This window comes from Arachis hypogaea, chromosome 1 (assembly GCF_003086295.3).
Source record: "Arachis hypogaea cultivar Tifrunner chromosome 1, arahy.Tifrunner.gnm2.J5K5, whole genome shotgun sequence".
NCBI classification, from domain to species: Eukaryota; Viridiplantae; Streptophyta; class Magnoliopsida; order Fabales; family Fabaceae; genus Arachis; species Arachis hypogaea.
Genome location: NC_092036.1, coordinates 33,816,436 through 33,825,885, shown reverse-complemented (window position 1 = coordinate 33,825,885; position 9,450 = coordinate 33,816,436). Strand labels below are relative to the sequence as shown.

The 9,450-nt window shown below is 39.8% G+C and overlaps 1 protein-coding gene and 1 non-coding gene across 2 annotated transcripts; one reads left to right on the top strand and one right to left on the bottom strand.

Moving 5' to 3' along the window:
- Positions 1-220: 220 nt before the first annotated feature.
- Positions 221-574, top strand: LOC112712007 (uncharacterized). The gene has a single exon (XM_072226225.1). The coding sequence runs from the start codon at positions 221-223 to the stop codon at positions 572-574; it is 354 nt and encodes a 117-aa protein (XP_072082326.1).
- Positions 575-5,831: 5,257 nt separating this feature from the next.
- Positions 5,832-5,935, bottom strand: LOC112711153 (small nucleolar RNA R71). Its single transcript, XR_003157309.1, has one exon. It is a non-coding gene; the product is annotated as a small nucleolar RNA R71 (small nucleolar RNA).
- Positions 5,936-9,450: the final 3,515 nt, after the last annotated feature.

Genomic DNA, 9,450 nt, shown 5'->3' with positions numbered 1-9,450 from the left:
TAACTAAATGGACAAAAATGCTGCATTTTATGAAATTATTACAGTCGAAAAATCTATCTATAATTTAAAATTTTCCATCAGAAATAATAACCTAAACCTACCATTGTCCGAGCCACATTCCCAACACACAAATCAAAGAAAATAAACACTGAACTTCTAACATGTGTTTGAAATAACAAACCCTAATTTCGATCCCAAATATCCAGATCGATGGAATTCCATGGCAAACCCTTCCTCATATTCATCCTTCTCATCTCAATTCACCTACTCCTCTGATCTCTCTTACTTTCCCACCCCCTTCCACCTTCAACAACCGCCTTACGCCCACCCCCGCTGCTGCCGCATACAGCTATCCTTCTCCATAGTCACACCACCACCAATTCCAGCGCGACACTCAGCAACTCTTCCAGCGCGACGTCCAGACCATCACCCCAGAGGCTCTCGAGAGCGTGAAGGCGCCATAGCCAGTAGCGACGTCAACCACAAGACCGACACGAAGCTGAAGGCAGTTCCCCACCGTGCCGTCGGGCAGACATGGGAGGATCCCTCGCTGGCCGAGTGGCCTGAGAACTGATGCCAGGGCATCTAGGCCAGTTTCACTGACCTTTTCTTTACTGTTTTAGGGTAGTTTCATTCATTTTCCTAGTGAATAAGGCAAGTTTTGGGTGAAAATACACTTACACCTTCATTTAAGCAACTATTGTGAATTTTGCATGATTTCATGAGATTTTTGCCAGAATTTCATGAGAATTTGATGATGCATAATCTCATGACTTTAGCTAGAGCTTTGATGCACTTTAATTGCTTGATTTCAGGACAAATGAAGCATGGAAGAACCACGTTAGCATTCACGTTAACTTAGTTAACATGACTACTAACGTGGGATGGCAAAGAGCTTGCAACGTTAATGAGAAAAGTGATCACCAATAACGTCTACGAAGCCATTCATAGCTTACGTTAAGAGCCACATAGTAGTTAACGTGGTACTTAACGTAGAAAAAAAAGAGGACTCCACGTTAACGAGAAACATGAACTCCAATAACGTTTCTCCTCAACATTAATGGTAAAAGTGAACACCACTAACGTTGGAAAACTAGGCAATGCCCCACGTTAAGAGTCATGTTAACTTAGTTAACGTGAACTCTAACGTGGAAGAGGATCAACAACGCCAACGTTAGTGACACTCACTTTTGTCACTAATGTTGGATCATTAGCATTGCCTACGTTAACTCTCACGTTAAGATTGTTAACGTGAGAGTTAACGTGGAGTTGAATTCAAAGAACCAACGTTAGTGACACTCACTTTTGTCACTAACGTTGGAAGATGGCTTTATTACTACGTTAAGAGCCACGTTAACTTAGTTAATGTGGGTTCTAACGTAGGGACTTAAGGCAATTGGAGCGTTAGTGACAAAGGTGAGTGTCACTAACGCTCTCGAAGGTGATAGAGACCCACGTTAGGAGCTACGTTAGCCAATCTAATGTGAAATCTAACGTAGGGGCAAGAGGCAAGCAACGTTAATGGGAAAAGTGATTCCCATTAACGTTTGCGAAAAGGGGCACAAGCCAACGTTAATGGGAAAAGTAAGCCCCATTAACGTTGGCCAAGGATTGAGTAAAAAACGGTAGAAGTCACGTTAAGATTTCTAACGTTGGAATTAACGTGGGTATATAAGGGTGGAACGTTAGTGGAAAAAGTGAATGCCACTAACGTTCTCGCACTCAAAATATTACCCAACGTTAATCTCACTAAATGTCCAAGCCTAATTCTTATTTCTCTGCAAGATGGGCCCACTAAAGATGAGAATTGCTTCAACTCAAGGTCCAGAGCCCACATCCAAGACTTGAAGAACTCACTAGAAGATCATGAGGAGTAGTATAAATAGGAGTAGTTTTGAACTAGAGAGAAGCTTAGCACTTTTGGGAACTACTCTCTGTATATTTACTTTTCTGTACTTCTAGCATGGATTCTTCTTTTCTGCCATTTTTGATTCCTAGAGCTATGAACAACTAAACCCCTTTCATTGGGTTAGGGAGCTCTGTTGTAATTTGATGGATCAATTATAGTTTTCATTCTTCTTTGATGAGCGGATAATTTATACGCTTTTTGGCACTGTTTTTAGGTAGTTTTTAGTAAGTTTGAGTTACTTTTAGGGATGTTTTCATTAGTTTTTATGTTAAATTCACATTTCTGGACTTTACTATGAGTTTGTGTGGTTTTCTGTGATTTCAGGTAAATTCTGGCTGAAATTGAGGGACTTGAGCAAAACTCTGAAAAAGGCTGACAAAAGGACTGCTGATGCTGTTGGAATCTGACCTCCCTGCACTCGAAATGGATTTTCTGGAGCTACAAAACTCCAATTGGCGCTCTCTCAACGGCATTGGAAAGTAGACATCCAGAGCTTTCCAGCAATATATAATAGTCCATACTTTATTCGGAAATTGATGACGTAACTTGGCGTTGAACTCCAAGTACATACTGCTGTCTGGAGTTAAACGCCAGAAAAACGTCATGATCCGGAGTTGAACGCCCAAAACACGTCATAACTCGGAGTTCAACTCCAAGAGAAGCCTTAGCTCGTGGATTAATCAAGCTCAGCCCAAGCATACACCAAGTGGGCCCCGGAAGTGGATTTATGCATCAATTACTTACCCATGTAAATCCTAGTAGCTAGTTTATTATAAATAGGACTTTTTACCAGTGTATTAATCATCTTGGGACGATTAGTTCTCAGATCATGGGGGCTGGCCATTCGGCCATGCCTGAACCTTTTACTTATGTATTTTCAACGGTGGAGTTTCTGCACACCATAGATTAAGGGTGTGGAGCTCTGCTGTACCTCAAGTATTAATGCAATTCTATTTTCTTTTATTCAAATCTCTCTTATTCTTATTCCAAGATATTCATTCGTACCCAAGAACATGATGAATGTGATGATTATGTGACGCTCATTATCATTCTCACTTATGAACGCGCGTGATTGACAACCACTTCCGTTCTACATGCAACAGAGCTTGAATGTGTATCTCTTAGATTCCCCAACAGAATCTTCGTGGTATAAGCTAGATAGATGGCGGCATTTATGAGGATCCGGAAAGTCTCACCTTGTCTGTGGTATTCCGAGTAGGATCCTAGGAATCCGGAAAGTCTAACCTTGTCTGTGGTATTCCGAGTAGGATTCCGGTAATGAATGACTGTGACGTGCTTCAGACTCGCAAGTGCTGGGCGTTAGTGACAGACGCAAAAGAATCAAGGGATTCTATTCCAGTAGGAGCGGGAACCAACCAGTGATTAGCCGTGCTGTGACAGAGTGCGTGAGCGTAGTTTTCACTGCGAGGATGGGATGTAACCTTCGGCCAGGTGATGCCTCCAGACGATTAGCCATGCGAGTGACAGCCGCAGAGGATCATTTTCCCGAGAGGATTCAAAGTAGCCATCGTCGAACGGTGAACCCCTATACACAGCTTGCCATGGAAAGGAGTAAGAAGGATTGAGTTGAAGCAGTGGGAAAGCAGGCGTTCTTGAGCCATACAGTATCTCCATTCGCTTATCTGAAATTCCGACCAATGAATCTGCATAAGTACCCTATCCCTTTTATTATTTCTATTTTCTTATTTCTATTTTCGAAAACCCATAAACCAATTTAATCTACCTAACTGAGATTTACAAGGTGACCATAGCTTGCTTCATACCAACAATCTCTGTGGGATCGACCCTTACTCGCGTAAGGTTTATTACTTGGACGACCCAGTACACTTGCTGGTTAGTTGAACGGAGTTGTGTCCACTCGTGCCAATTTCAAATTCCATAAAAGTACAACTTAAAGAATAGTGATCACAATTTCGTCCACCAAGTTTTTGGCGCCGTTGCCGGGGATTGTTCGAGTATGGACAACTGACGGTTCATCTTGTTGCTCAGATTAGGTAATTTTCTTTTCAAAAAACTTTTTCAAAAATTTTTCTTTTCTTTTTCGTTTTTCAAAAAAATGTTTTTTCGAAAAAAATCAATAAAAATACAAAAAAAATTAGAAAATCATAAAATCAAAAATATTTTGTGTTTCTTGTTTGAGTCTTGTGTTAATTTTTAAGTTTGGTGTCAATTGCATGTTTTTTTTTAAAAAAAAATTTATGCATTATTTTCGAAAATCTCATGCATTCGTAGTGTTCTTCATGATCTTCAAGTTGTTCTTGACAAGTCTTCTTGTTTGATCTTGATGATTTCTTGTTTTGTGTCTTTTGTTGTTTTTCATGTGCATTTTTGCATTCATATTTTTCATGCATTAAAGATTTCTAAGTTTGGTGTCTTGCATGTTTTCTTTGCATCAAAATTTTTTCAAAATTATGTTCTTGATGTTCATCATGATCTTCAAAGTGTTCTTGGTGTTCATCTTGACATTCATAGCATTCTTGCATGCATTCATTGTTTTGATCTAAAAATTTCATGCATTGAGTATTTTTGTTGTTTTTCTCTCTCATAATTCAAAAATAAAAAAAATATCTTTTCCTTATTTCCCTCCAAATTTTCGAAATTTTGGGTTGACTTAGTCAAAAATTTTTAAAATTAGTTATTTCTTACAAGTCAAGTCAAAATTTCAATTTTAAAAATCTTATCTTTTCAAAATCTTTTACAAAAATCATATCTTTTTCATTTTTTATTATTTTCGAAAATTTTAAAAATTAATTTTCAAAAATCTTTTTCTTATCTCTTATATCTAATTTTCGAAATTAGCTAACAATTAATGTGATTGGTTCAAAAATTTGAAGTTTGTTACTTTTTTGTTAAGAAAGGTTCAATCTTTAAGTTCTAGAATCTTATCTTGTAGTTTCTTGTTAGTTAAGTCATTTTAAAAATTAAATCTTTTTCAAAATATCTTATCTAACTTCTTATCTTCTTATCTTTTTCAAATTTGATTTCAAATCTTTTTCAATCAACTAACTAACTTTTTGTTTGTTTCTTATCTTTTTCAAAACCACCTAACTACTTTTCCCTCTCTAATTTTCGAAAATACCTCTCTCTTTTTCAAAAATTCTTTTTTTAAATTTTAATTTTAATTATATCTTGTCTTTGATTTTCGAAAATTACTAACCTCTTTTTCAAAAATTATTTTCGAAATATCCCTTCTCTTTTCTTCTTCTATTTAATTATTTAATTACTAACACTTCTCTTCACCTCTCTTCATCTAAAATTCCGAATTCGTCTTCATTCTTCTACCCCTTCTTCTTCTACTAACATAAAGGAATCTCTATACCATGACATATAGGATTCCTCTTTCTTTTCTTGTTTTCTTCTCTTTCATAAGAGCAGGAACAGGGAAAAAGGCACTCTTGTTGAAATTGATCCAGAACCTGAAAGGACTCTGAAGAGAAAATTAAAAGAAGCTAAATTACAACAATCCAGAAACAACCTTTCAGAAATTTTCGAACAAGAGAAGGAGATGGCAGCCGAAAATAATAATAATGCAAGGAGAATGCTTGGTGACTTCACAAAGCCAACATCCAAGTTTGATGGAAGAAGCATCTCCATTCCTGCCATTGGAACCAATAACTTTGAGCTGAAACCTCAGCTAGTTGCCTTAATGCAACAAAACTGCAAGTTTTATGGACTTCCATCTGAAGACCCTTATCAGTTTTTAACTGAGTTCTTGCAGATCTGTGAGACTGTAAAGACGAATGGAGTTGATCCTGAAGTCTACAGACTCATGCTTTTCCCTTTTGCTGTGAGAGACAGAGCTAGAATATGGTTGGATTCACAACCTAAGGATAGCCTGGACTCCTGGGATAAGCTGGTCACTGCCTTCTTAGATAAATTCTTTCCTCCTCAAAAGCTGAGCAAGCTGAGAGTGGATGTTCAAACCTTCAAACAAAAAGATGGTGAATCCCTCTATGAAGCTTGGGAAAGATACAAGCAGTTGACCAAAAGATGTCCATCTGACATGTTTTCAGAATGGACCCTATTAGATATATTCTATTATGGTCTCTCTGAATTTTCGAAAATGTCATTGGACCATTCTGCAGGTGGATCTATTCACCTGAAGAAAACACCTGAAGAGGCTCAAGAACTCATTGACATGGTTGCAAACAACCAGTTCATGTACACCTCTGAGAGGAATTCCGTGAATAATGGGATACCTCAGAAGAAAGGAGTTCTTGAAATTGATGCTCTGAATGCCATATTGGCTCAGAACAAAGTGTTGACTCAACAGGTCAACATGATCTCTCAAAATCTGAATGGGCTGCAACATGCATCCAACAGTACTAGAGAGGCCGCTTCTGAAGAAGCTTATGATCCTGAGAACCCTGCCATGGCAGAGGTTAATTACATGGGTGAATCTTATGGAAACACCTATAACCCATCATGGAGAAATCATCCAAATTTCTCCTGGAAGGATCAACAAAAGCCTCAACAAGGCTTTAACAATGGTGGACGCAATAGGCTGGGCAATAGTAAGCCATATCCATCATCTTCTCAGCAACAGACAGAGAATTCTGAACAAAACACTTCTAATTTAGCCAATATAGTCTCTGATCTGTCAAAGGCCACTTTCAGTTTCATGAATGAAACAAGATCCTCCATTAGAAATCTGGAGGCACAAGTGGGCCAGCTGAGTAAGAAAGTCATTGAAACTCCTCCCAGTATTCTCCCAAGCAACACAGAAGAGAATCCAAAAGGAGAGTGCAAGGCCATTGATATACTCAACATGGCCGAATGCACAAGGGAGGAGGAGGACGAAAATCCTAGTGAGGAAGACCTCCTGGGACGTCCATCAAGCAAGAAGGAATTTCCTATTAAGGATCCAAAGGAATCCGAGGCTCATATAGAGACCATAGAGATTCCATTAAACCTCCTTCTGCCATTCATGAGCTCTGAAGACTATTCTTCCTCTGAAGAGGATGAAGATGTGACTGGAGAGCAAGTTGCTCAATATTTAGGAGCTATCATGAAGCTGAATGCCAAGTTGTTTGGTAATGAGACTTGGGAAAGTAAACCTCCCTTGCTCATTAGTGAACTAGATAATTGGATTCAGAAAAATCTACCTCAAAAGAAACAAGATCCTGGCAAGTTCCTAATACCTTGTACCATAGGCACCATGAGCTTTGAAAAAGCTCTATGTGATCTAGGGTCAGGGATAAATCTTATGCCACTCTCTGTAATGGAGAAGCTAGAGATCATTGAGGTACAACCTGCCTTGTTCTCATTACAATTGGCAGATAAGTCATTGAGACGAGCTTATGGAATAGTAGAGGACATGTTAGTAAAGGTTGAAGGCCTTTACATCCCTGCTGATTTCATAATCTTAGACACTAGGAAGGAAGAGGATGATTGCATCATCCTTGGAAGACCTTTCCTAGCCACAGCAGGAGCTGTGATAGATGTCAACAGAGGTGAGTTAGTCCTTCAATTGAATGGGGACTACCTTGTGTTTAAGGCATATGGCCATCCCTCTGTGACAAAAGAGAGTAAGTATGAAGAGCTTCTCTCAGTTCAGAGTCAAGAAGAGCCCACACAGTCAAACTCTAAGTTTGGTGTTGTGAGGCCACAACCAAACTCTAAGTTTGGTGTTAAGATCCCATATCCAAACTCTAAGTTTGGTGTTGGGACTGCACTAACATTGACCTGATCACCTTGTGGCTCCATGAGAGCCACTGTCAAGCTATTGACATTAAAGAAGCGCTTGTTGGAGAGGCAACCCAATTTTATTTATCTAATTTTTATTTTTATTTTTATTGTTATTTTGTGTTTTATTAGGTACATGATCATAAGGAGTCACGAAAAAATAAAAAAAATTAAAAACAGAGTCAAAAACAGAAAAAAAATTTTTCACCCTGGAGGACGCACAGGCTGGCGTTCAACGCCAGAACAGAGCACCATTCTGGCGCTGAACGCCAGAAACAAGCAACATCCTGGCGTTGAACGCTAGGAATGTGCCTAGAGGAGAAAAGCTGGCGCTGAACGCCAGTAACAAGCATGAAACTGGCGTTCAACGCCAGAAACATGCTTTACATGGGCGTTGAACGCCCAGAACGTGCACCAATGGGCGTTTAAACGCCAGAATGATGCACGAAGGCATTTTACATGCCTATTTGGTGAAGGAATGGTATTTCTTGACACCTCAGGATCCTGTGGACCCCACAGGATCACCTCAGGATTTGTGGACCCCACAGGATCCCCACCTACCATATTCCCACCTTACCTTTTAATCCTAATCACACTCTCCTAATCCTAAATCTCATTTTCCTACTCCCCATGTCACACTTCCCAACACCCATCACCATTCACATCAACCCACTCTTCCCCATAAACCCCACCTACCTTCATAAAATTCAAATTCAATTTCCCACCCATTCCCACCCAAAATAGCCGAACACCCACCCTCCCCTCTCCCTATAAATACCCTTCCATTCTACTTCATTTTCACACAACACAACCCCTTCTTCTCCCACATAGCCGAACCTACTTCTTTCCCTCTCTACCATATTCTCTTCTTCTTCTTATTCTCTTCTTTTCTTTCTTGCTCGAGGGCGAGCAATATTTTAAGTTTGGTGTGGTAAAAGCATAAGCTTTTTGTTTTTCCATTACCATCAATGGCACCTAAGGCCGGAGTATCCTCTAGAAAAGGGAAAGGGAAGACAAAAGCTTCCACCTCCGAGTCATGGGAGATGGAAAGATTCATCTCCAAGAGCCATCAAGACCACTTCTATGATGTTGTGGCAAAGAAGAAGGTGATCCCCGAGGTCCCTTTCAAGCTCAAAAAGAATGAGTATCCGGAAATCCGACATGAAATCCAAAGAAGAGGTTGGGAAGTCCTAACCAACCCCATGCAACAAGTCGGAATATTGATGGTTCAAGAGTTCTATGCCAATGCATGGATCACTAGGAACCATGATCAAAGTATGAACCCGAATCCAAAGAACTATCTCACAATGGTTCGGGGGAAATACTTAGATTTTAGTCCGGAAAATGTGAGGTTAGCGTTTCACTTGCCCATGATGCAAGGAGATGAACGCCCCTACACTAGAAGGGTCAACTTTAACCAAAGGTTAGACCAAGTCCTTATGGACATATGTGTGGAAGGAGCTCAGTGGAGAATAGATTCCAAAGGCAAGCCAGTTCAACTAAGAAGACTGGATCTCAAGCCTGTGGCTAGAGGATGGTTGGAGTTCATTCAACGCTCTATCATTCCTACTAGCAACCGATCTGAAGTTACTGTGGATCGGGTCATCATGATCCATAGCATCATGATTGGAGAGGAAGTAGAAGTTCATGAGGTCATCTCCAATGAACTCTACAAAATAGCCGACAAGTCCTCCACCATGGCACGGCTAGCTTTTCCTCACCTTATTTGCCATCTGTGTTACTCAGCTGGAGTTATCATAGAAGGAGATATCCCCATTGAAGAGGATAAGCCCATCACCAAGAAGAGGATGGAGCAAGCAAGAGAGACCATGCAC